Genomic DNA, 27,884 nt, shown 5'->3' on the forward strand with positions numbered 1-27,884 from the left:
TACATAATCTCAACCCATAACCCCACTCCCTCTAGTCGAATGTGTATGTGTAGTTTAATGTGTGTATTGTGCTAAACGGGACTAATCTAGAAAATATACTTTGGTTTTAGCATTGACTCCCTGTCTAAATATATATATGTTTTTAAATGCTCTGGGTTAAGAAACGGTTAGCGCTATCCATAACCTTAAACCCTTTACCTTAATCCTTACCATTAACAATTTTAGAGTTCATCCCAGGAGTTCCGGATAGCGAGTAACGTTGAAAAACTGGAGCTGCATGTAAAGCCTGTGACGTTAACTGTGGCGTTTGGGTTGCATGGTGGGTATTTCATGAATTTCAAGATTACAACGCTACATTTGATTGTTTTAATCAAGGAATTGAGTTGGAACATTCGATAATCTAAATTGATTATGAATGTCAGGATATTAAAAATAACCAACTTTGATTCCTTCAAAATTGCATGCTGGGAAAAATGTTAATGTTTCAGCTGTGTTGTTTGCGGCGCGTCGAGATGTTAAACGAATAAGCATGCCAAACAATTTCATTGGGATTTAGCTAGCGAGCCAGTTACTTGTTTTTTAATATTTACATCATATTTTGTAAATCATAACAAGACATCTGTTAACCTGTCTGCATTTGACACTTGGTAAGTTAAGCTAAATGAGACCAGACTTTTTGACTGATGCTGAAATTGACTGATGTTGCTTTTGCATTAGGGTTATTTCAAGTGTTTTAGTTACTGAATTAGCTGCAAATGTTAAATTGTCGTTGCTGCTCGCGCATGGGTCCAACACGCCCCACCAGCTCGAGTTTCCAAGCTACCTACCACAGCCACACAGTCAAAATTGGCTATATTGTAAAAAAAAACCTTTGTCTTAATTTAAGGGTGGACATAAGATTAGCAGTGTGATTCAAATTAGGTTTAAAACCAAATGTTAAGAAATTGTAGAAATGGGCGGGGATTATGACTGCCTGTGGTAACTATTCACAAATCGAACGTTTTATTTGTCACATGCGCCGAATACAAGTGTAGACCTTACGGTGAAATGCTTACTTAACAGCCCTTAACTCTTCTTGAACTGCACTGTTGGTTTAGAAAATATTTACCAAATTAACTAAAGTAACAACAACGAGGCTATATACAGGGGGTACCAGGTCAGTGTGTGTAATTTGTACACTTAGGTAGGGGTGAAGTGACTGCGTAGATAATAAACCGCGAGTACCAGTAGCGTACAAAATGGGCAAAGGTTTTTGGGTCCTAGACTTAGCGCTCCGGTACGGCTTGCGGTGCTGTGTTGTAGCAGAGAAAACAGTCTATTACGTGGATGACTGGAGTCTCTGACGATTTAATGGGCTTTTCTCTGACACCGCTCGCTTATATAGGTCCTGGATGGCAGGACGTTTGGCCCCAGTGATGTACTGGGCTGTAGCACTACCCTCTTTAGCGCCTTACAGGCTGGCTACACCGCTCGCATCGCGTGTGTTGAAAAAATACATGTTTATCTATATTATTCAATTATTGCACCCACACTGCTCGATTGCGCCAATGAGCGTCTGCGTTGACAACAAGGGCTAAAATAGAACTCCTTTCTATTTCTGAGGCAGATCTCGTTGAAAGTCCTGCCTCTCCCATCTCCTCATTGGTTATACCCACTTGGGTAATTGAAAGACTAAATGTTTTGCCGGTTGTCATGGTAAAGTGTAGATGCCAATCACCATATAATTTCAAAGATGAAACAGCAAGCTAGGTAAATAGGACAAATTAGCTAGCAAATGCAAGCTAACTAGCTAAATTGCCATACATGTTTAATGCTTTTCGACATGTCCCCAAATTAATGTCACTGGTTGAGTTTGTTTTGATATTTTAAACTGCGTGTCGGGATCACGTTTGGTGTAGGGGGACAAAATAAATGTATGCACGATGGCGCATGCGCACCAATTTATTTGTCATCAAACTCTATCATGACACGCTGGTTAAAATATCAAAACAAACTGAACCAATTACATTAATTTGGGGACAGGTTGAAAATCATTAAACATTTATGGCAATTAGCTAGCTAGCTTGCACTTGCTAGCTAATTGGTCTTATTTAACTAGCTTGCTGTTGCTAGCTAATTTGTCCTGAGATATAAACATTGAGTTGTTATTTTACCTGAAATGCACAAGGTCCTCTACTCTGACATTTAATCCACACATAAAACAATAAACCAAATCATTTCTAGTCATCTCTCCTCCTAGGCTTTTTCTTGTCTTGACTTTATATTGCGATTGGCACCTTTCATAAATTAGGTGCATTACCTCCACCGACCTCATCTTTCAGTCACCCACGTGGGTATAACCGATAAGGAGATGGCACTTGGTACCTGCATCTATAAACCAATGAGGAGATGGGAGAGGCATGACTTGCAGCGCGATCTGCATCACAAATAGAACTGACTTCTATTTTCGCCCTTGGCAACGCAGACGCTCGTTGGCGCGCGTAAGCAGTGGGTGCAATAATTGAATAATATAGATTTCAAAATGTATTTTGCGACGCGAGCGACGTAGTCAGCCTGTAAAATAGAAGACTGCCTACAGGGAGGAGGTGAGGGCCCTCGGAGTGTGGTGTCAGGAAAATAACCTCATACTCAACGTCAACAAAACTAAGGAAGGAGATGATTGTGGACTTCAGGAAACAGCAGAGGGAACACCCCCCTATCCACATCGATGGAACAGTAGTGGAGAGGGTAGCAAGTTTTAAGTTCCTCGGCATACACATCACAGACAAACTGAATTGGTCCACTCACACAGACAGCATCGTGAAGAAGGCGCAGCAGCGCCTCTTCAACCTCAGGAGGCTGAAGAAATTTGGCTTGTCACCAAAAGCACTCACAAACTTCTACAGATGCACAATCGAGAGCATCCTGGCGGGCTGTATCACCGCCTGGTACGGCAGCTGCTCCGCCCTCAACCGTAAGGCTCTCCAGAGGGTAGTGAGGTCTGCACAACGCATCACCGGGGGCAAACTACCTGCCCTCCAGGACACCTACACCATCCAATGTTACAGGAAGGCCATAAAGATCATCAAGGACATCAACCACCTGAGCCACTGCCTGTTCACCCCACTATCATCCAGAAGGCGAGGTCAGTACAGGTGCATCAAAGCTGGGACCGAGAGACTGAAAAACAGCTTCTATCTCAAGGCCATCAGACTGTTAAACAGCCACCACTAACATTGAGTGGCTGCTGCCAACACACTGACATTGACACTGACTCAACTCCAGCCACTTTAATAATGGGAATTGATGGGAAATGATGTAAATATATCACTAGCCCCTTTAAACAATGCTACCTTATATAATGTTACTTACCCTACATTATTCATCTCATATGCATGCGTGTATACTGTACTCTATATCATCGACTGCATCCTTATGTAATACATGTATCACTAGCCACTTTAACTATGCCACTTTGTTTACATACTCATCTCATATGTATATACTGTACTCAATACCATCTACTGTAACTTGCCTATGCTGCCCTGTACCATCACTCATCCATATATCCTTATGTACATATTCTTTATCCCCTTACACTGTGTATTAGACAGTAGTTTTGGAATTTAGTTAGATTAGTTGTTGGTTATTACTGCATTGTCGGAACTAGAAGCACAAGCATTTCGCTACACTCACATTCACATCTGCTAACCATGTGTATGTGACAAATAAAATTTGATTTGATTTTTTTTGTGACGCAGATCACGCTGCAAGCCCTGGGGACTCTCCCATCTCCTCATGGAAGCAATGAGGACAACAGTTTTCAGCTGTGCTAACATGATTGCAAAAGGGTTTTCTAATGATCAATTAGCCTTTTAAAATGATAAACTTGGATTAGCTAACACAACGTGCCATTGGAACATAGGAGTGATGGTTGTTAATGGGCCTCTGTACACCTAAATCAAATGTATTTGTCATGGTTAGCAAGTGTAGCGAAATGCTTGTGCTTCTAGTTCCGACCATGTAGTAATATCTAACAAGTAATATAACCTAACAATTTCACAATAACTACCTTACACACACACAAGTGTAAAGGAATGAATACGAATATGTACATAAAAATATATAAATGAGTGATGGCCGAATGGCATAGGCAAGATGCAGTAGATGGTATGGAGTACAGTATATACATATGAGATGAGTAATGTAGGGTATGAAAACATATGAAGTGGCATTGTTTAAAGTGGCTAGTGATACATTTATAGTGGGGCAAAAAAAGTATTTAGTCAGCCACCAATTGTGCAAGTTCTCCCACTTAAAAAGATGAGGCCTGTAATTTTAATCATAGGTACACTTCAACTATGATGGACAAAATGAGAAAAAAAATCCAGATAATCACATTGTAGGATTTTTAATGAATTTATTTGCAAATGATGGTGGAAAATAAGTATTTGGTCAATAACAAAAGTTTATCTCAATATACCCTTTGTTGGCAATGACAGAGGTCAAACGCTTTCTGTAAGTCTTCAGAAGGTTTTCACACACTGTTGCTGGTATTTTGGCCCATTCCTCCATGCAGATCTCCTCTAGAGCAGTGATGTTTTGGGGCTGTTGCTGGGCAACACAGACTTTCAACTCCATCCAAAGATTTTCTATGGGGTTAAGATCTGGAGACTGGCTAGGCCACTCCAGGACCCTGAAATGCTTCTTACGAAGGCACTCTTTCGTTGCCCGGGGTGTGTGTTTGGGATCATTGTCATGCTGAAAGACCCAGCCACATTTCATCTTCAATGCCCTTGCTGATGGAAGGAGGTTTTCATTCAAAATCTCACGATACATGGCCCCATTCATTCTTTCCTTTACACGGATCAGTTCTCCTGGTCCCTTCACAGAAAAACATCCCCAAAGCATGATGTTACCACCCCCATGCTTCACAGTAGGTATGGTGTTCTTTGGAGGCAACTTGTCGTGTTTGGAGGACAAAGAATGCTGAGTTGAGTTTTTACCAAAAAGTTATATTTTGGTTTCATCTGACCATATGACATTCTCCCAATCTTCTTCTGGATCATCCAAATGCTCTCTAGCAAACTTCAGACGGGCCTGGACATGTACTGGCTTAAGCAGGGGGACACGTCTGGCACTGCAGGATTTGAGTCCCTGGCGGCGTAGTGTGTTACTGATCGTAGGCTTTGTTACTTTGGTCCCAGCTCTCTGCAGGTAATTCACTAGGTCCCCCCGTGTGGTTCTGGGATTTTTGCTCACCGTTCTTGTGATCATTTTGAGCCCACGTGGTGAAATCTTGCGTGGAGCCCCAGATCGAGGGAGATTATCAGTGGTCTTGTATGTCTTCCATTTCCTAATAATTGCTCCCATAGTTGATTTCTTCAAACCAAGCTGCTTACCTATTGCAGATTCAGTCTTCCTAGCCTGGTGCAGGTCTACAATTTTGTTTCTGGTGTCCTTTTACAGCTCTTTGGTCTTGGCCATAGTGGAGTTTGGAGTATGACTGTTTGAGGTTGTGGACAGATGTCTTTTATATTGATAAGTTCAAACAGGTGCCATTAATACAGGTAACGAGTGGAGGACAGAGGAGCCTCTTAAAGAAGGTCTGTGAGAGCCAGAAATCTTGCTTGTTTGTAGGTGACCAAATACTTATTTTCCACCATAATTTGCAAATAAATTCATTAAAAATCCTACAATGTGATTTTATGGATTTTCTTTCCTCATTTTGTCTGCCATAGTTGAAGTGTACCTATGATGAAAATTACATGCCTCATGTTTTTAAGCGGGAGAACTTGCACAATTGGTGGCTGACTAAATCCTTTTTTGCCCCACTGTAAGTATTTGATACATCAGAAAAGCAGAACTTAATATTTGGTACAGGAACCTTTGTTTGCAATTACAGAGATCATATGTTTCCTGTAGTTCTTGACCAGGTTTGCACACACTGCAGCAGGGATTTTGGCCCACTCCTCCATACAGACCTTCTCCAGATCCTTCAGGTTTCGGGGCTGACGCTGGGCAATACGGAATTTCAGCCCCCTCCAAAGATGTTCTATTGGGTTCAGGTCTGGAGACTGGCTAGGCTACTCCAGGATCTTGAGATACTTCTTACAGAGCCACTCCTTAGTTGCCTTGGCTGTGTGTTTCGGGTCGTTGTCATGCTGGAAGACCCAGCCACGACCCATCTTCAATGCTCTTACTGAGGGAAGGAGGTTGTTGGCCAAGATCTCGCAATACATGGCCCCATCCATCCTCCCCTCAATACGGTGCAGTCGTCCTGTCCCCTTTGCAGAAAAGCATCCCCAAAGAATGATGTTTCCACCTCCATGCTTCACGGTTGGGATGGTGTTCTTGGGGTTGTACTCATCCTTCTTCCCCCAAACATGGCAAGTGGAGTTTAGACAAAAAAGCTCTATTTTTGTCTCATCAGACCACATGACCTTCTCCTATTCCTCCTCTGGATCATCCAGATGGTCATTGGCAAACTTCAGACGGGCCTGGATGTGCGCTGGCTTGAGCAGGGGGACCTTGCGTGCGCTGCAGGATTTTAATCCATGATGGCGTAATGTGTTACTAATGGTTTTACTTGAGACTGTGGTCCCAGCTCTCTTCAGGTCATTGACCAGGTCCTGACGTGTAGTTCTGGGCTGATCCCTCACCTTCCTCATGATCATTGATGCCCCACAAGGTGAGATCTTGCATGGAGCCCCAGACCGAGGGTGATTGACTGTCATCTTGAACTTCTTTCATTTTCTAATAATTGCGGCAACAGTTGTTGCCTTCTCACCAAGCTGCTTGCCTATTGTCCTGTAGCTCATCCCAGCCTTGTGCAGGTCTACAATTTTATCCCTCATGTCCTTACACAGCTCTCTGGTCTTGGTCATTGTGGAGAGGTTGGAGTCTGTTTGATTGAGTGTGTGGACAGGTGTCTTTTATACAGGTAATGAGTGGAGAACAGGAGGGCTTCTTAAAGAAAAACTAACAGGTCTGAGAGCTGGAATTCTTACTGGTTGGTAGGTGATCAAATACTTATGTCATGCAATAAAATGCAAATTAATTACTTAAAAATCATATGTGATTTTCTGTATTTTTGTTTTAGATTCTGTCTCTCACAGTTGAAGTGTACCTATGATAAAAATTACAGACATCCACATGCTTTGTATGTAGGAAACACTACCGATTTTGCAGGTTATCAAATACTTGTTCTCCCCACTGTTTGTGTGTGCAGAGTGGCACCAGATTATTATAGTTTTTAAATAATAAAAGTAGTTAATAAATAAAATGTGAAACGTAACTATAGTATTCTTGGGGTGGCAGGTAGCTTAGTGGTTAGAACGTTGGGCCAGTAACTGAAAGGTTGCTGGATCGAATCCCTGAGCTGACAAGGTAAAAATTTGTCGTTCTGCCCCTGAACAAGGTAGTTAACCCACTGTTCCCCAGTAGGCTGACATTGTAAATAAACATTTGTTCTTCACTGACTTGCCTAGCTTGTTAAATGAAGGTAAAAAAATAATTAATTAGCATTGAAAAAGTTAATCCATTCTTCTCTAAGTATCTCTCTCTCTAATTTCTGAATCACACTTGTAACGTCAGCAGGCTATGCTTTGGAGGGGAGGGGCTGGTAGCCTTCACACACACACTGGCAAAGATTTTCAGCTGTCAGGAAGGCATACACTGGAATGAGGGCTTTGCATAGGTGCTCTATTGCATTTTATTGTAGGACTGGTAAAAAATGCCTGGAACGTAAGACAAAGTTATTAACCAGTTCCCATGCTTTTAAAATAACTTATTTTCCGGAACAGTATAAATTACTTTTGTTCTGATTTTGTCGCTAGAACATTTTTTTTTATTGTCCAGATTTCTGTTCTGTTCCCTGAACTGGTTCCAACCCCTGGTTTTAATGTTCAGAACGAGCGTCTGGACTCTTAAGAAAAGTCCCAGCCAGAAGATACTATCAGCAATGGGCACTAAATGTACAGTGCATTCGGAAAGTAATCAGACCCCTTGACTTTTTACACATTTTGTTACGTTGTAGTCTTACTCTAAAATGTATTACATTGTTTTTACTTAATAAATCTACTTACAATACCCCATAAAAAATAAAGCAAAGACAGTTTTTTTATTTTTAGCAAACTTATCACATTTACATAAGTATTCAGACCCTTTACTCAGTACTTTGTTGAAGCACATTTGGCAGCTATTACAACCAAGTTTCTCCAATTCTTCTTTTGTAGATCCTCTCAAGCTCTGTCAGGTTGGATGGGGAGTGTCACAGCTATTTTCAGGTCTCGCCAGACATATTCAATTGGGTTCAAGTCCACATGTGACTCTTGGCATTCAGGCCAAAGAGTTCAATCTTGGTTTCATCAGACCAGACAGCTGCCTTTTGGCAAACTCCAAGCGGGCTGTCATGTGTTTTTTTTTTATTGAGGAGTGGCTTCCGTCTGGCCACTCTACCATAAAGGCCTGATTGGTGGAGTGCTGCAGAGATGGTTGTCCTTCTGGAACGTTCTCCCATCTCCACAGAGGAACTCTGGAGCTCTGTCAGAGTGACCATCGGGTTCTTGGTCACCTCCCTGACCTAGGCCCTTATTTCCTGATGGCTCAGTTTGGCCAGGCAGCCCACTCTAGGAAGAGTCTTGGTGGTTCCAAACTTCTTCCGTTTAAGAATGATGGAGGCCACTGGGTACTTGGGGACCTTCAATGCTACAGACATGTTTTGGTACCCTTCCCCAGATCTGTGCCTCAACATAAGCCTGTCTCGGAGCTCTTACTGACAATTCCTTCGACCTCATGGCTTGGTTTTTGGTCTGACATACACTGTCAAATGTGGAACCTTATGTAGACAGTTAAGTTCCTTTCAAATTATGTCCAATCAATTGAATTTACCACAGGTGGACTCCACAATTAAGTTGTAGAAACATCTCATGGATGATCAATGGAATCAGGATGCACTTGAGCTCAATTTCGAGTGTCATAGCAAAGGGTCTAAATACTTATGTAAATAAGATTTCTGGTTTAAAATTTTAGTACATTTGCAAACATTTCTAAAAATCTGTTTATTCTTTGTCTTTTATGGGGTATTGTCTGTAGATTGAGGATTTATTTTTTTGTTAATCCATTTTAGGATAAAGCTTAACGTAACAAAATGCGGGAAATATTGCTGAATACTTTCTGAATGCACTTATGTTAGCTTCTATGAATGGGTTACAAACAGTACTTATTCTGTAACTCCCAGTAATGGAAACCAAACATCTTTGGTTAAATCACATTGTTACACCAGATAATCTGTAGCTATGTTGTAACTAGTGTAATGTTTAGGTTAACTTAACTCGGTAGCTACTGTATTTTCAGTGTATTTAGTCCTTTTAGCTGATCCCTGGTTTTGTTATCATTCATTACCCATTGTTTTTAAAAGGTGCCTCATTCATTATGTCCTCGGATGACCTTCTTGCACAGAGGGAGAGAATCGAACGCCAGATTTTGGCGCTGGAGCAAAACCTTGGACCCGAAAGCAATTCCGGCATTGAACTTCTATCTTCAGACAGTTGTGCATCTGGTTGGTATCTAAAGCATGTTAAAACATTGTTGCAGTGGGCTTGTATCGAGAGGACACCCTGACTCCTGCACTAATCATAGAATACAATTTAGTCTTCAAAACTCCTTGGCATGTTTCTTAAATCTGTTATTTTGTTTTCACTGCTGTCAGATGATGGATCCGACGACAATGCTTCTCAACCAGAAGATTTGGTAAGACTTATTGACATCACCAATATTACCTTGTGACCATGATTTATTTCAGGGGATTTGAGAAATAATGTCAACCTGCTCTTCTAGGGTTCTCCGGGGAACCTGGAGGCAGAGCGGGAGCGAATACAGAGGGAGATTGAAGAGTTGGAGTCCACTCTTGGTCCAGGTGCATTTAATTATGAGATTCTGTCAGGTAGCCAAGGACCTTGCCTTGTGTTGTTTCAACAGGTTATTCATTGTTTCAGGGATTTAAGTTTTCCTGCTAGTATACATTTATACCGGGAGTGAGTGTGACCCCTTTTATAATGTATTGAAACAGATGTGGATGGCCAAGGAAGTTCAACAGAATTGGTTAGTATTGATTAGCATTTTCACAATTCCAGCACTCCAGTTTTCAGTTTGTTACATGATATAAGGTTACTGTAACATGGCCTTGCGCTCTCCTTTCTCCCATGTCTGGTAGAGCGAAGAGGACAGTGCTGAGGAGCTGGACCTACCCCAGAACACAGATACATGTCTGCAAATTAACCTGGTTTATCAGGAAGTGTTGAAAGAGAAATTAGAGTACCTGGAACAACTGTTAACAGACAATCAACAGCAACAAGTAAGAGACCAATAACTAACAGCCCACAGCTTCTCTTAAAGGTGCAGTCTAAAATCTGTTCAATTAATATTTTCAAGTTTTTGCTCTGAGCTATGCAATGTCCATGCGATGTAATATTTTTTGTTGTTTTTCCCAACAGAAAGAGATTATGTCTCAGCTATCTGGAACAGGAACTCCCCAGGCTACCACATCTGGAGAACCCACACTGAAGCTTTTCTTGGGGAGCTTTCTGAAGCCCTATTTCAGAGATAAAGTCACATTTATGGTTGGGATGAGTTCTGATTCAGTACAATATGAGAATGGTCAAGGGGTTATACCTACATGATTTTACATTGCCTCTCTAATTCCCACAGGGCCCACCAGCTAATCCAGAAACCAGGGAGAAGATGAGTAAAAGAATCAGACCTACTCACGACGTCAAGATGAAAAAATGTGAGCCTAAAAATAATAATTGTTAGACCTTAGTGCTCCTTGCATCCTTGTTAAATGACATCACCATTATCGGAGAGTGACTTTAAATATTTTTCAGGGGAGGGGTGGCAGAAGAGTCTGCTGATAAATGCTGTGGTCAAAGACAGCATGAAACGCATGATACAGCCCAAGCTGTCCAAGTAAGTAAAGGGTGATTGTTTTCCCCTGAATGGTATCTTTTGATAATGGGAATGTCTTATTTGCTACATTTTGAAAATCACAGGAGCAAAACTTCAGATTTTTACATAGGGTTTATGAAATGTAGGTAAACATTTTTAGGATTGGTGTTAACAAATTGGCCTACATGAATGACATGATTTTGTCTCAAAGGGTTGAATACCTTACACAGAAAATGGCCAAAGCTGAAGACGTGGAAAAGCTAATCCTGCGGAAACAAATCACTGAAATTGAAAAGGACATTGAGGCCATCAGGTGATTACCATCATAACTATTTTACGGAAAATAACAATCTAGCCTATTAATTCCAAGATGACACTGGTTATCTTGTCAGACATGTCTGTTTTGTGTTTGTTCTCACTTTACATGAAGAGATTAAATGGATTTAATTGTTTAATCCATATGTATTTTTTTATTTATTTTATTTATTTTTATTTCACCTTTATTTAACCAGGTAGGCTAGTTGAGAACAAGTTCTCATTTGCAACTGCGACCTGGCCAAGATGAAGCATAGCAGTGTGAACAGACAACACAGAGTTACACATGAAGTAAACAATTAACAAGTCAATGACACAGTAGAGAAAAGGGGAGTCTATATACAATGTGTGCAAAAGGCATGAGGAGGTAGGCGAATAATTAAAATATTGCAGATTAACACTGGAGTGATAAATGATCAGATGATCATGTACAGGTAGAGATATTGGTGTGCAAAAGAGCAGAAAAGTAAATGAATAAAAACTGTGGGGATGAGGTAGGTGAAAATGGGTGGGCTATTTACCAATAGATTATGTACAGCTGCAGCGATCGGTTAGCTGCTCAGATAGCTGATGTTTGAAGTTGGTGAGGGAGATAAGTCTCCAACTTCAGCGATTTTTGCAATTCGTTCCAGTCACAGGCAGCAGAGTACTGGAACGAAAGGCGGCTGAATGAGGTGTTGGCTTTAGGGATGATCAGTGAGATACACCTGCTGGAGCGCGTGCTACGGATGGGTGTTGCCATCGTGACCAGTGAACTGAGATAAGGCGGAGCTTTACCTAGCATGACCTTGTAGATGACCTGGAGCCAGTGGGTCTGGCGACGAATATGTAGCGAGGGCCAGCCGACTAGAGCATACAAGTCGCAGTGGTGGGTAGCATAAGGTGCTTTAGTGACAAAACGGATGGCACTGTGATAAACTGCATCCAGTTTGCTGAGTAGAGTGTTGGAAGCCATTTTGTAGATGACATCGCCGAAGTCGAGGATCGGTAGGATAGTCAGTTTTACTAGGGTAAGCTTGGCAGCGTGAGTGAAGGAGGCTTTGTTGTGGAATAGAAAGCCGACTCTTGATTTGATTTTCGATTGGAGATGTTTGATATGGGTCTGGAAGGAGAGTTTGCAGTCTAGCCAGACACCTAGGTACTTATAGGTGTCCACATATTCAAGGTCGGAACCATCCAGTGTGGTGATGCTAGTCGGGCATGTGGGTGCAGGCAGCGATCGGTTGAAAAGCATGCATTTGGTTTTACTAGCGTTTAAGAGCAGTTGGAGGCCACGGAAGGAGTGTTGTATGGCATTGAAGCTCGTTTGGAGGTTAGATAGCACAGTGTCCAATGACGGGCCGAAAGTATATAGAATGGTGTCGTCTGCGTAGTGGTGGATCAGGGAATCGCCCGCAGCAAGACCAACATCATTGATATATACAGAGAAAAGAGTCGGCCCGAGAATTGAACCCTGTGGCACCCCCATAGAGACTGCCAGAGGACCGGACAGCTTGCCCTCCGATTTGACACACTGAACTCTGTCTGCAAAGTAATTGTATTGTAATGTTCATGGACTCCACTCCTTTTGTGGTTCCTGAGTCAAACCATTTCTATATAACTGTTGCCAGATCTGCCTTCCCTTGCAGTGCACTGAAGGAGGATGAGCTGATGGGTGGCCGCTATGATGACCATGACTGGCAAAAGATTTCCAATATTGATGTGGGTCGAGTAACTGCTGTCTTCTCTATTCATGTGTTTGTTTTGCTATTGCTAAAAAGGCTTAAATGTTGACGCTAACATCTTATTCCTATCAAGTTTGAAGGCATCCGTGAAGCTGAGGACATAAAAAGCTTTTGGCAGAACTACCTGCATCCCTCCATTAATAAAGCTAGTTGGAAGGAAGATGAAATTGAGATGCTCAAGAAAGTTGCTGTGAAATATGGGCACCACAACTGGGATCAGATTGCTGATAAACTTGGGGTAAGACCAGACAGTATTGGTCAAATAGCCTCATGATTGTTACGCTCTCCTATCAGTGGGATCCAGAGGTGATATTTCTAGTCCTGATTTGTACAGTTTGATTGATTGATTATACTTTGTTTAGAGCGAAGTACCTGATACTGAACCGTTAGGTTTCTCGGTTGTAGTTCGGTCAAGTGTAATTCCCTGAACATCCTAACATGACCAATTTCTTTGAATGTGTAAACTATTCAGGTTTGTCCATTCTGAACTCATGTCCTCTTCTCTGTCTGTCACACACAGACCAACAGGACAGCCTTCATGTGTCTCCAGACATACCAACGCTACATCTGCACCGACTTCAAGAGGAGGATGTGGTGCGGAGTGGAGGACGACATCCTTCGAGAGCTAGTGGAGAAGATGCGGATAGGAAACTACATCCCTTACACCCAGAGTAAGTCCCCACCACCCAATATACACCCTGGCTTTTACTCATCATCTATGTTATTGTTGTCCCCAGCTTATGTACCCAACTTTGTAAGGCTCCAGTAGGAGCGTTAACTGATGAAATTGTATGCACTCACTACTGTAAGTCGCTCTGGATAAGAGTTCTGCTAAATGACTCAAATGTAAATATAAATGCAAAGCTCTCAAGGTACTGTCCACTGCATTATTCTACTGATTTTTCTATTCAGAAAAAGTGCTTGTTCAATACAAGATACTGTAGCTTGTCATGGTAGTGCATCATGTGTTGGATTCTGGGAATTCAGCTCCATGATTTCTGTTGTACTCCAGTCTCCTATTTCATGGAGGGCCGGGATTCATGCCAGCTGATGTATCGGTGGACTCAGGTTCTGGACCCCACCCTCACGAAAGGCCATTGGTCTAAAGAAGAAGATGAGGTATGGGCAGGAGGGCTTTTTTGTTGGGAATAGTATCTTTAGCTTCATCTAATCTGTTCCCAGGAAATGTTGTGATGTCCCCATATGTACAGTATAAATATTTGATAATATAAGTTGTGCTCTTTTGTTTGTTGTTGCAGATGCTACTGAGTGCAGTGGCTAAACACGGGGCGGGGAACTGGTGGAAGATGCGTCAGGATGTGCCTGGCAGAAATGATAGCCAGTGTAGGGACAGGTGAAGACTTCTATTGACTCTGCTCGATAGAGCCAACGCATTGACCAAACTCTCACGACGTTCACTGAAAGTCTCCCTGATGGCCACCCTATTCTAGTTAACGCAAACTTGAAAAAGTATTATAAACTGGGTGGTTCGAGCTTTGAATGCTGATTGGCTGACAGCCATGCAGGGCATGACATATTTTCTTAGTCCACTAGCCACTGTGCCAGGTAGATCAAAATATCTACCAGCCACTCAGATTTTTTTGGTTACACATTACTTGAAACCAAGCGTCAACACGTTATTACACGCTCATAACATGTCATATGTCATAACAGTTGACATAACCTGCCATAATAGGGTCATAACACTGTCATGACCCATATATTTACACCTGTTGTGACATTGTGTTATTTTATGGCTGGTTATGACGCCCACATAAGAGTGTGAAAACCCACATTTATGCGAATTGTTTTTTTCCCTGCCGAGAAGTTTCCGTTAGTTTGAAAGTTTGTTTCTGAAGTCCTTTGTTTTAATGAATTATTTAGTCACTTTTTTTCCATCATATTTTATATAACTTGCAGAGAATACACTTCATGATGAAGTATAATGACCATCCTGTGTCTTTTTACTTGTACTAAGAAAATACACTTTGATACTGTCAAGAAGCATTATGACCATCATAATCATACATAAGCCAGATAGGCCTGTCACGTACATGCCCTTCATCAGTCAATGTCAGTCATCACGTACATGTCAGTCATCAGTCAAAAAGAGGGTGTCTAGTCCTGCTCCTGCATTCATCCCAGTCATCAGTAACAGCGCATTGGGGTGGGTGCATGTCTGACATCAATTTGTACGCAATTACAAGGATAATTAAATATGGTCAATTTCAGAAAATGTTTTATAGCAAACATATTATTGACAAGTAGGCTATGGTGAAATGGAATGTTTTGTCATGTTTGGAAGGTTTTGTGGGTTTTCACACTTATGTATGTGGCATAACCTTCCATAAAATAATGCAATATAGGCACAACAGGTCTAAATATAAGTGTTATGACAAGTTATGTAGCTGTTATGACGATTCAGAATGTGTTATCAGACAAAATATGTGTTTCAGACAAAATATTTAAAAAATACAGCTAAAATGACACCAACAAAACACAAAAAAATGTGTGAATATGCTTTGTAATGTTTCTAAAACAAATGTATTACTAGTAAGACGTAACGTGGTATATTGTTAAATTTAGTATTTTTTTTTGTGACCGGAGTCTTTTTAACCAAAATATCACAGATGAGACAAAAAATGAGGTTACCATGGTAGTGCGACTCCAGTCATGTTTGTTCCTGTGAGAGTCTGAATAGTAAAAGCATTGTCTTCTCTTCCCTAGCAGTTGAAACTCAAACATAGAAAAACAACCTAGCTTGTGAACAAAACAATGTAAATAGCCAAGAAACACAAGGACAAAATCTCACTTCAGTAGATTTTGGTTTCAAGTCAATTATACCAACTTTTATGCCTGTGCGCAGCGCTTCTAAAAATGAATCTGTCACTCAGCTCTTAACATGCGCACAGCCCCCAGCCAGGCAGTGTTGCAGCTCCAAGTGCAATAGGCTGTGTAGGATTCGTAGTTTGACTATGTGCGACTAATTTACCAGCTATGAAACTAAACGGCAGAAATACATTGAAAACAGCAACTGCAGCGTTTCATACTGATCATACTGTGATCATACTTGCCTTTTTATTCACAAATGCGAGTGAAATGCTCACACTGTGGAGCCCTGAACACCCGCCAACATGGCTGGTGAAATAGACATCTTTACACTCCAATGCCAAAATCTACCTGCAGGTGGCGGGGTGTTAATTTTAGACCCTGCAGCCATCCGTATATCAGATCGCATAGCACGGTATGACAAAATAAATATTTTTTACTGCTCTACGTTGGTAACCACTTTATAACAGCAATAAGGCATCTCGGGTTTGTGATATATGGCCAATATACCATGGCTAAGGGCTGTATCCAGGCACTCCGCGTTGCGTTGTGTGTAAGAAAAGCCCTTAGCTGTGGTATATTGGCCATATACTACACCCCTCGGCCTTGCTTAATTAGAATATACGGTTACTGACAAACCGCTGTTTCATTCTGTAGGTATGTGGACGTCCTGATTGGGAACGTGAAGAAGGGGCCATTTGACGAGGAGGAAAAGGCGCAACTTCGACAATTGGTGGAGAAATATGGATGTAGGAACTGCTATAGAAAGCTGACTCGCATAGAAACTATATCAAAAGAATCGGGTTACCTTTCTTGATAATCAGGTCTTAACAGTTTATTTTGTCCTTTTCTATAGGTAAATGGGCTAAGATAGCTGCTGAAATGCCTAACAGAATTGACAGCCAGGTCCTTCAACAGTGGAGGAGAATGACCGGGTACAAGGTGAGTGTTGACTATGTAGCCTTATTGTCCTTCTCAACTCAGTCTGTAACACTGAACATATAGTTAATTACTCTCTTATTTTTGTAAACAGCCCAGACCTCGGAGGGACAGAAGTAGAAGAGGATTGCAGAGGAGAAAGGCAGTGGCTGTGAGGAGCATCAAGAGTAGGCTGAAGAGGCTAGACAATGATGTGCACTCAAGCGCCGATGAAGAGGAGCGCGTCAAGATGGAATTTATGGACAGTGACGACGAGAAGAAACAGAAATTCTCTGAACTGTACGGATCTGATCAGGAAAGTGACATTTTTGAAGAATACACCCAACCAGACTTGGAGCAATGGATCCCCATGCGAGAGAAGCAGTTTGAAGGGATGGTGAGGAGTGTGATGGTTGAATGGCCCAGCAAGTACACAACGCAAGAGCAGGAAGCGACGGACAGCCAGGCCGCAGCACGCAAGTTCATGGTGGTCCGCTCCACCGTCCTGGACCGCTTTGGCGAGCCTGCGGCCACTGTCATTGGACAAAACCCCCCAATCCTGGCAAAGGTACCAGCATTTATTTATTAACAGTCATGTGATTCGTTGCACCAATATGTGAATAGCGTATGCAGATTTTGAACACCCATCCCTAGACCGGCCTATATGAAGTTGGCAACCTAAAATGAGTGCAACCATTGTCATTTTGTTCCCAAATACCACCATCATAAAGCAGAGACTAGATCTGCATCAGTAACCATAGCTACATATTAAGTTAATCTGAATGTATCACAAAATGGGATCACGAGGCAGTTAACATTTAGTAAACATTCAATCGTTCATCAGCTGTGTAGCTCATTTTAAAGTGAGTCTTTGTTTATGAACGCAGAAATATGATTCTTATTTTAGAATATGTAGTAAAGTTAGCTGGCTAACCAATTGATTCCTGCTTTGAGCATGCAACATTCTCTGTATGTGTTCCTTCTAAAGGATTGCAACAGTGACCTGGCCATGCTCCAGGTATGCTATGGAGAGGTGAGGAACCTGATCACTTGGAAGAAAACAAATGCCACAAAACGTGTAAGTTGCCAGGTGACACTCAAAAATTACAAAAATATTTTCATTTCGCCTCTCTTTATGTGGTAGAACAGGTGTTTCAATTGCTTTTTATCCCAAACAAATATGATTCCAGTGGATACATTTTTGTTCATTTGTCAAAATAGATTTAGTGAAAATTAGATCTATTTTTTTAAAGGAAATGTTGATAAAATGTTTGATTTATTAGAATCCATCAATAAATCTTATTGTTTCATACAAATAAATATAGTAAAAGCTTGAATCTAGGTAAGAACAGTGTGTTAAAATAGTTGTGTGCTCTTAAGGTTTCGTTGCATAGCCTATCTAGCTCAATCGATGATGGAAATTGAGCTTTGTTAATACAGAGGTCTTCTCCTCGCAAAGCCTGTGATTTGTGTCTGTTTTCTATGTACAGTACCAGTCAAAAGTTTGGACACACCTACTCATTCAAGGGTTTTTCTTTATTTTTACTATTTTCTACATTGTAGAATAAGTGAAGACATCTAAACTATGAAATAACACATGGAATCATATATTAACCCAACAAGTGTTAAACAAATCAAAATATATTTGTGATTCTTCAAAGTAGCCACCTTTTGCCTTGATGACAGCTTTGCACACTCATAGCATTCTCTCAACCATCTTCATGAGGTAGTCACCTGGAATGCATTTCAATTAACAGGTGTGCCTTGTTAAAAGTTAATTTGTGGAATTTCTTTCCTTAATGATTTTGAGCCAATCAGTTTTTTTGTGACAAGGTAGGGGTGGCATACAGAAGATAGCCCTATTTTGTAAAAGACCAAGTCCATATCATGGCAAGAACAGCTCAAATAAGCAAAGAGAAACGACAGTCCGTCATTACTTTTAGGACATGAAGGTCAGTCAATGCAGAAAATTTCAAGAACTTTGAACGTTTCTTTAAGTGCAGTCGCAAAAACCATCAAGTGCTATGATGAAACTGGCTCTCATGGGGACCGCCACAGGAATGGAAGACCTGGATAAGAGTTAACTGGACCTCAGATTGCATCCAAATAAATTACTCACAGAGTGCAAGTAACAGACACATCTCAACATCAACCGTTCAGAATCAGGCCTTAATGGTCGAATTGCTGAAAAGAAACCACTACTAAAGGACACCAATAATAAGAGACTTGCTTGGGCCAAGAAAAACAAACAATTGACATTAGACTGGTGGAAATCTGTCATTTGGTCTGATTCCAAATTTGAGATTTTTGGTTCCAACCGCCGTGGCTTTGTGAGACGCAGAGTAGGTGAACGGAAGATCTCTGCATGTGTGGTTCCAACCGTGAAGCGTGGGGGTGCTTTGCTGGTGACGCTCTCTGTGATTTTATTTAAAATTCAAGGCACACTTAACCAGCATGGCTACCACAGCATTACGCCATCCCATCTGGTTTGCGCTAGTGGGACTTTAATTTGTTTTTCAATAGGACAATGACCCAACACAACGCCAGGCTGTGTAAGGTTGTGCTGGATCAGATGACCTGACCTCCACAATTACCCGACCTCAACCCAATTGAGATGGTTTGGGATGAGTTGGCCCACAGAGTGAAGGAAAAGCAGCCAACAAGTGCTATGTGGGAACTCCTTCAAGACAGTTGGAAAAGCATTCCTCATAAAACTGGTTGAGAGAATGCTAAGTGTGTGCAAAGCTGTCATCAAAGCAAAGGGTGGCTACTTTGAAGAATCTCAAATATAAAAAATATTTTGATTTGTTATTTCATAGTTTTGATGTCATCACTATTATTCTACAATGTAAAAAATAAAGAAAAACCCTTGAATGAGTAGGTGTGTCCAAACGTTTGACTTGTACTGTACATGTCTGCAGAAAAGCAGTGGGTCTACAAGCAGTGACCAGGGGACGCCCCACAATTGCTCAAGGCAAAAGTACTCCTCTGCCAACAGTGAAACCAACACCACTCTCAACTATTCCCTTCAGTTGGCAGTCACTCCCTGGGTGGGCAATGTGCTTATGCCCCCACCAATCTCTTCAAACAAGCTCAGTGAAGGTACTTTATGAGTTGTCACAGGTAATGCGTCCTAACTTCTCTCATACATTTACATTACATTTAAGTCATACAGCAGACGCTCTTATCCAGAGCGACTTACAAATTGGTCTCACTTGTAGATAAGTAAAATTAGCGTTCTTGTTGTTAAATAATGGGTTTTGGAAGACTAAACCAAGGATTTGACCCAGAGTTATATACAGTAAGTGTACAAAACATTACGAACACCTGCTCTTTCCATGCCGTAGAATGACCAGGTTAAAGCTATGATCCCTAAGTGATATCACTTCTTAAATCCACTTCAGTCCGTGTAGATGAAAGGGAGGAGACAGGTTAAAGAAGGATTTTGAAGCCTCAAGATAATTGAGACATGGATTGTGTATGTGTTTCATTCAGAGGGTGAATATGCAAGACAAAAGATTTAATTGCCTTTGAACGGGGTATGGTGGTAGCTTGGCCAGGTTTTAAAATGGCTGCTATGTTAGCGCCTTTATTCTATACATGTTGGTGATTGCCTCTGATGGTTCCCTCTGAAATTACCCACTGTAAACAAGCAAAACAGAGCTGCAAATGTAACATGTTTTTATTGATTCGCATTCGGGATAATGTGTATCCAAGTCTGTACTGTGTTGTGATGTCAACAAATTGCAAATAAACAGCACAATGCGGAAGCTTCAATTATCACTTAGCAACAGCTATGGAGGAGAAAAGTGGCACTCTTGGAACATTCAGACATACAGTGGGGCTAAAGTATTTAGTCAGCCACCAATTGTGCAAATTCTCCCACTTAAAAAGATGAAAGGCCTGTAATTTTCATCATAGGTACACTTCAACTATGACAGACAAAATGAGAAAACAAATCCAGACAATCACATTGTATGATTTTTAATGAATTTGCAAATTATGGTGGAAAATAAGTATTTGGTCAATAACAAAAGTTTGCCTCAATACTTTGTTATATACCCTTTGTTGGCAATGACAGAGGTCAAACGCTTTCTGTGAGTCTTCACAAGCTTTTCACACACTGTTGCTGGTATTTTGGCCCATTCCTCCATGCAGATCTCCTCTAGAGCAGTGATGTTTTGGGGCTGTTGCTGGGCAACACGGACTTTCAACTCCCTCCAAAGATTTTCTATGGGATTGAGATCTGGAGACTGGCTAGACCACTCTAGGACCTTGAAATGCTTCTTACGAAGCCACTCCTTCGTTGTCCGGGCGGTGTGTTTGGGATCATTGTCATGCCCTTGCTGATGGAAGGAGATTTTCATTCAAAATCTCACGATACATGGCCCCATTCATTCTTTCCTTTACACGGATCAGTTCTCCTGGTCCCTTTGCAGAAAAACAGCCCCAAAGCATGTTTCTACCCCCATGCTTCACAGTAGGTATGGTGTTCTTTAGATGCAACTCAGCATTCTTTGTCCTCCAAACACGACGAGTTGAGTTTTTACCAAAGAGTTATATTTTGGTTTCATCTGACCATATGACATTCTCCCAATCTTCTTCTGGATCATCCAAATGCTCTCTAGCAAACTTCAGACGGGCCTGGACATGTACTTGCTTAAGCAGGGGGACACGTCTGGCACTGCAGGATTTGAGTCCCTGGCGGCGTAGTGTGTTACTGATGGTAGGCTTTGTTACTTTGGTCCCAGCTCTCTGCAGGTCATTCACTAGGTCCCCCCGTGTGGTTCTGGGATTTTTGCTCACAGTTCTTGTGATCATTTTGACCCCACGGGCTGAGATCTTGCTTGGAGCCCCAGATCGAAGGAGATTATCAGTGGTCTTGTATGTCTTCCATTTTCTAATAATTGCTCCCACAGTTTGATTTCTTCAAACCAAGCTGCTTACCTATTGCAGATTCAGTCTTCCCAGCCTGGTGCAGGTCTACAATTTCGTTTCTGGTGTCCTTTGACAGCTCCTTGGTCTTGGCCATAGTGGAGTTTGGAGTATGACTGTTTGAGATTGTGGACAGGTGTCTTTTATACTGATAACATGTTCAAACAGGTACCATTAATACAGGTAACGAGTGGAGGACAGAGGAGCCTCTTAAAGAAGAAGTTACAGGTCTGTGAGCCAGAAATCTTGCTTGTTTGTAGGTGACCAAATACTTATTTTCCACCATAATTTGCAAATATATTCATTAAAAATCCTACAATGTGATTTTCTGGAATTTTTTTCCTCATTTTGTCTGTCATAGTTGAAGTGCACCTATGATGCAAATTACAGGCCTCATGTTTTTAAGTGGGAGAACTTGCACAATTGGTGGCTGACTAAATACTTTTTTGCCCCACTGTATACCGCATTGGCTAATCTCCATATATACACTGAGTATACCAAGCATTAGGAGCACCTTCTTAATATTGACAGCATTGCACACTCTTGGCATTCTCTGTTTTTCCAACAGTCTTGAAGGAGTTCCCACATGCTGAGCACTTGTTGGCTGCTTTTCCTCCACTCTGCAGTCCAACTCATCACAAACCATCTCAATTTGGTTGAGGTTGGGGGATTGTGGAGGCCAGGTCATCTGATGCAGCACTCAATTACTATCCTTCTTGGTAAAATAGCCCTTACACAGCCTGGAGTTGTGTTGGGTCATTGACTTGGGATGGCGTATCGCTGCAGAAGGCTGTGGTAGCCATGCGGTTTAAGTCTGCCTTGAATTCTAAATTAATCTCAGACAATGTCAACAGCAAAATTCCCCCACACCATAACACCTCCATGCTTTACGGTGTGAAATACACATGCGGATATAATCCATACACGCACACCTCGTCTCACAAAGACATGGAGGTTGGAACCAAAAATCTCCAATTTAGACACCAAACCAAAGGACAAATTTCCACCTGTCTAACGTCCGTCCATTGCTCGTGTTTCTTGGCCCAAGCAAGTCTCTTCTTATTATTGGTGTCCTTTAGTAGTGGTTTCTTTGCAGCAATTCAACCATGAAGGTCTGATTCACACAGTCTCCTCTGAACAGTTGATGTTGAGATGTCTGTTACTTGAACTCTGAAGCATTTATTTGGGCTGCAAATTCTGATACTATTAACTCTAATGAGCTTATCCTCATTAGAGAATGGGAGACCCATTCTAACTCTGGGTCTTCCATTCCTGTGGCGGTCCTCATTAGAGCCAGTTTCATCATAGCGCTTGATGGTTTTTGTGACTGCACTTGAAGAAATGTTCAAAGTTCTAGAAATTCTTAAAGTAATGATGGACTGTCGTTTCTCTTTGCTTATTTGAGCTGTTCTTGCCATAATGTGGACTTGTTCTTTTACCAAATAGGGATATTTTCTGTAAAACACCCCCACCCCCTTGTCACAAATCAACGTTCCCTTCTGAAATGCTTTAACTTTTAAGAAGGCACACCTGTTAATTGAAATGCATTCTAGGTGACTGCCTCATGAAGCTGGTTTAGAGAATGCTAAGAGTGTGCAAAGCTGTCATCAAGGCAACGGGTGGCTATTTTAAGAATCTCAAATATAAAATATATTTTGATTTGTTAAAAAATTTTTTTGGTTACTACATGATTCCATATGTATTATTTCATAGTTTGTCTTCACTATTATTCTACAATGTAGTAAATAGTACAAATAAAGAAAAAACGGTGAATGAGTAGGTGTTTTAAAAACTTTTGGCCGGTAGTGTACAATGTGTGGAAAGCATTCCATATATTGGCCCATGTTGACGCCAATGCTTCCCACAGTTGTCAAGTTGGCTGGATGTCCTTTGGGTGATGGACCATTCTTGACACTCGGGAAATTGTTGAGCATGAAAAATCTAGAAGCGTTGCAGACACAAAACGGTGCGCCTGGCGCCTACTACCATGGGGTAGCATACCCCGTATGTTTCAACAGTCTCAAGGCATAAAAATCCTTCTTTAACCCATCTCCTCTACCCTCCTTCATCTGCACTGCTTTTAAGTGGGTTTAACAAGTGACATCAATAGTTGATTATAACTTTCACCTGGTCAGTCTGTCATGGAAAGAGCAGGGGTTCTTAATTTTTTATATAGTCAGTGTATATGACTCTAAATTGATCCTACTTTCTCTTGTTTTTGTAGCTGACATGGTGCGAGAGAGATCAGAGAGCATTGGACTCAACAATACCCCAGTGTTCTTGTTCTTTCTGCAGGTAGGGAATGAACCCAGTGGGGGCAACATTTTTATATGAATGAGCACAATAATGTCATTATGTTAGTTGGGTTTTTCTTATGGATGTGAGCACCTAGGCCTATGCAGAAATTCTGGCATGTATTCTAATGCTGATAGACAAACACAAATGACTTCACGCTACATACAGCAAAAATGGAACACATTTTACAACATCTGTTCTTTATTGGTATATCAAGAGCACATGACTAGCTATTATGGTACCAAATGAATGCATCATAACCTCAGTCCAGAATATCTGAGAAGGGTTAACTGATAATGCCATATTTTGAATCCATTGTCAGCCGATCCTGATCATATGAACATTTTATATTATGCATTTTCTAATGCAATCTGAAACAGGTCCTCCGTGTGGATGCTGAGGACTGTAAGCAGATAATTCAAATGCGTAACAAACAAGTGAGTAATTTACTACACCATAAACAAAAAGTCCTCATACTTTAAAACCTTTACAGTTTTAGGTTTTTGCATCTATATAATAATTGCTACTTACTGTGCATTCAGACCCCTTGACTTTTTCCACATTTTGTTACTTTACAGACTTATTTTAAAATTGATTAAATTGATCATCAGACAAGTCTCTGAATGTCCTTGAGTGACCCAGCCAGAGCCAGGATTTGAACCCGATCGAACATCATCTCTGGAGAGACTTGATAGTAGCTATGCAACGATGCTCCCCATCCAATCTGACAGAGCTTGAGAAGATCTCCAGAGAAGAATGCGAGAAACTCCCCAAATACAGGTGTGCCAAGCTTGTAGCGTCATACCCAATAAGACTTGAGGATGTAATCGCTTCCAAATATGCTTCAACAAAGTACTGAGTAAAGGGTATGAATACAAATGTAATATTTCTTTTGAAAAATGCAAAAATGTCAACCTGTTTTTGCTTTTTCATTATGGGGTATTGTGTACAGATTGAGGGGGGACGACGACAATTGAATACATTTTAGAATAAGTCTGTAAGGTAACAAAGTAAAGGGGTCTGAATACTTTCCAAATGCACTGTATAAGCAATTTGAATAGAGCAATTGTGATGTCAATTTATCTGTTTCAGGCGGTACTCACGGGACACAGATCTTGGGAAGAGAAACAGGGTAACATATTATGTTTGTATATCGCATTGAATATGCCATTGATGTCCCCTTTACTTCCGTATCGATTCCCATGCTGTTTTGAATGGGCTTCGTGGTTATTTTAAAAAAAATGTATGAAAATGCAGCCATTTTAAAATGTATATACAATTATGTTTGTGTTTGTGGATGAATTGACCTCTGTCAGATCCCTTTTATGATTTTATGCGCTTGAAGACCAGTGCACTACTTTCCTGCGCGTTGAAGACACAAAAAATTCAACTACAGAAGTTGAGAAACTTGAGGCTGAGGGGCAGTCACTTCCTGCTTACTTTCTCTGCATTCTCTCGCCACCCAAAATCACTTATTAATTAGCTAAGAGCTTCAGCACCCCGATCAGCGATGGTCAACTGCAAAGTATTTAAAGACAACAAATCTATTCATTGATATTAAATGTCAAATTTATTTTTTATAATTGTGGTAATTACACCCATATGTGAATTATGTTTTACATAAATGCCTCTTTTTATTTACTTTATTCTAGCTTTATTGAAAAAAACAACGCAACGGCATGGTCCCAGAACGGTAGCCAGTATGCTGAAACGGAAGGGAAACGAGCAGCAGAACAGCCAGCAACAGAACAGTCAACTTGTGATGATGATCCCTCAGACCTTTGTCATTGGACAGCCTGTAGTACAGTCCACCCCACATCCTATGGTCCCATTCACTCCAACTTCCAGACAACAACTCATGCCTTCTCCACTTACCCAACCCGGACCCTTTACCCCCAGCCGACCCATACCTACCACCCCTGGTCAACCTTTACCCTCAACCCCCAGCCAACCTATACTCCCTGCTCCTGTCCAATCCTCAATCATAATAGACAGGGTGAATGTTCAGATAAATGAGAATCTTTCAGCAAAGAAACACAATCTCAAACCTACTGAGAAATCACAGGCCCCCAAAGAGGTCGAGGATGCTGCAATTGCAAAAAAGTCAGTGGAACAGTCGCCTAAACGCAAGAAAGCCCGTACGCAAAGTCCTCCCAAAGGAAACCTGGTTGGCCAACTTTCTAACATAATTCTGTCCCCTCCACAAACTGCCTGGGTCCTGACGCGCGATGGACTTGTGCCAATCAGTGGCATTGGCATTCAGATGACACCTCAGAATCTACCAGCAAATGCTTTTGCACCTGCTTGTCCATCACCTGTTATTGTCAACCAGCAAGTCCCTCTAACACTAAATGCTGCTGCAGCACAGGCCTCCTCCAATGTGACCCATGTCTGCCCATCTCTCTCTGCATCATACATAGCACAGGGAACTGCCTCCCCATCTGTTTTCTCCTCTCCCTCCACCTCCACTACCTTCATAAGCAACACTGCTCCAAGGATGACCAACCCAGTGAACAGCATGAGAATGACTAACCCAGTCCTGCAGACTGTGGCAACCACTTGTCCCCAGCTCAATGCAGTGTCACCTGTTCTCTCTGTTCCCAAGAACACGGTCATCTCGGCTCCCATTAGACCACAGACTGGCCCGCCACAGGCTTTCGTCCTCAACGTCCCTCCGGGCTCTCTTCCAGCCTCATTCCCTCAGGGAGCCTTCCGAGTCATGCAGCTTTATCCCCCTAAACGTGTCCCTCCACCCCGCAATCCAGAAGTAATACAGTTTGATCCCAAACTGATATTCATGGAGGACCCGGCCAAAGTGAGCGAGTGGTTGAATGGCAAGAATGGAATTGCGCTTCCGGAGTTGGATGTCACTCTACCCTATCTTCCCCCCTTTGTCAGCAGCCTGGATACCCTGTCGAGTCTCCTGAAATGTAAAACAACATTGGCAATTAGTGCCATGATGGTCCTGCACCCAGAGGAGAAAGAGAACCAGGAAGAGGAGCAGCAGGTAGCAGCAGTGCGGAGCCTGGTGGCAGAGCGTTTCATCCATAACCCAGGCTACCTCCTCCTGAAGGCTCGCTTCTTGTCTTGTTTCACCATGCCTGCTCTTCTGGCTACTATCAATCCAGTCAAATTCCCCATGTCTCCCACCCCGGACCACAGTGATGTGGAGGAGGAACCTTTCAGGAACCCTCCAGGGATGCAGATCTATACTTTGTATGAACAGCAAACAACACTCCAGGTGAGTTCAGTCTCAAACCAATCCTCCTTCTTATGTTCGATACACTGCCTTTCTGTCCTCTTCTCTCACTGAACTGTTGAGCAGATCTTATGTTCTTTTCTCAGGCCCCTCTGCTAAGCACTGATGGAACAGGATCTCCTGCCACCTTCTTCTCCGGAATCGCCACAAGAAATAAAAGCCGTGACCTAGACATGGAGTAATTGGAATAGTTTTGGAATGTGTCATCTTACGGGTTAAACCAGGTTTTTGTGTTTAAAAGTTCTTGCCAATTTTGTTGTGATGTCAGGGTCATAAAAAGGGATCTATGACATCACTCATTACAGTATATTTGCTGTTGAAATTGTACTTAATGAATGGTTCGTATTTGTACTTGTTTTTGTTTATAATTGAACCATTTACACAATGTATAAGAATAATTATGTTGACCTGTACATATTTTGTAATAAATCATTCTGTTAAAAAATGCGTATACATTGGATCTGCAGAGCACATTGGTCAGATCGAATCTCAACAACCAGTTTTTTTTGCAGACCACATAGTGGTCACCGAGGGTGACATTTTCATGGTGCATAATAGTTTAAATCTGTGCAGAAAACACTAGCTATAAAACTCATTATATTCTGTCACTGTTTTATTTTTGGCCAGCAATGTCCTCAGTGGTGAACCTTACCTGTGAATAAATGTTTATTAGCCAGGATGCA

The 27,884-nt window shown here is 41.5% G+C and overlaps 1 protein-coding gene across 8 annotated transcripts; it reads left to right on the top strand.

Moving 5' to 3' along the window:
- Positions 1 to 53: 53 nt before the first annotated feature.
- LOC124034571 (snRNA-activating protein complex subunit 4-like) lies at positions 54 to 27,654 on the top strand. Of its 8 annotated transcripts, none has more exons than XM_046347939.1 (25): positions 54 to 319; positions 9,401 to 9,541; positions 9,692 to 9,732; positions 9,820 to 9,898; positions 10,052 to 10,083; positions 10,196 to 10,336; positions 10,476 to 10,601; positions 10,690 to 10,768; positions 10,866 to 10,947; positions 11,138 to 11,239; positions 12,852 to 12,942; positions 13,039 to 13,203; positions 13,486 to 13,636; positions 13,978 to 14,084; positions 14,225 to 14,319; positions 16,452 to 16,543; positions 16,651 to 16,736; positions 16,828 to 17,280; positions 17,701 to 17,790; positions 19,634 to 19,814; positions 23,872 to 23,942; positions 24,323 to 24,379; positions 25,035 to 25,074; positions 25,595 to 27,183; positions 27,288 to 27,654. In XM_046347939.1, exons 2-25 carry the CDS (start codon positions 9,415 to 9,417, stop codon positions 27,381 to 27,383), a joined length of 4,173 nt encoding a protein of 1,390 aa, XP_046203895.1. In that variant the 5' UTR covers positions 54 to 319; positions 9,401 to 9,414; the 3' UTR covers positions 27,384 to 27,654. The 8 variants fall into 8 exon arrangements, with proteins under 8 accessions (XP_046203895.1, XP_046203892.1, XP_046203897.1 ...); XM_046347936.1 differs by lacking the exon at positions 54 to 319 and adding an exon at positions 330 to 647; XM_046347941.1 differs by lacking the exon at positions 54 to 319 and adding an exon at positions 330 to 647 and having other exon boundaries at positions 19,745 to 19,814.
- The last annotated feature ends 230 nt before the right edge of the window (positions 27,655 to 27,884 follow it).

This window comes from Oncorhynchus gorbuscha, linkage group LG04 (genome assembly GCF_021184085.1).
Source record: "Oncorhynchus gorbuscha isolate QuinsamMale2020 ecotype Even-year linkage group LG04, OgorEven_v1.0, whole genome shotgun sequence".
NCBI classification, from domain to species: domain Eukaryota; kingdom Metazoa; phylum Chordata; class Actinopteri; order Salmoniformes; family Salmonidae; genus Oncorhynchus; species Oncorhynchus gorbuscha.

Bases quoted from the DNA above. Each gene is read 5' to 3' on its own strand.
- LOC124034571 (XM_046347939.1), top strand. From the start codon at position 9,415: ATGTCCTCGGATGACCTTCTTGCACAGAGGGAGAGAATCGAACGCCAG. The intron at 12,943-13,038 runs GTGGGTCGAGTA...ATTCCTATCAAG, and splicing joins AAAAGATTTCCAATATTGAT to TTTGAAGGCATCCGTGAAGC. The intron at 23,943-24,322 runs GTAGGGAATGAA...AATCTGAAACAG, and splicing joins TGTTCTTGTTCTTTCTGCAG to GTCCTCCGTGTGGATGCTGA.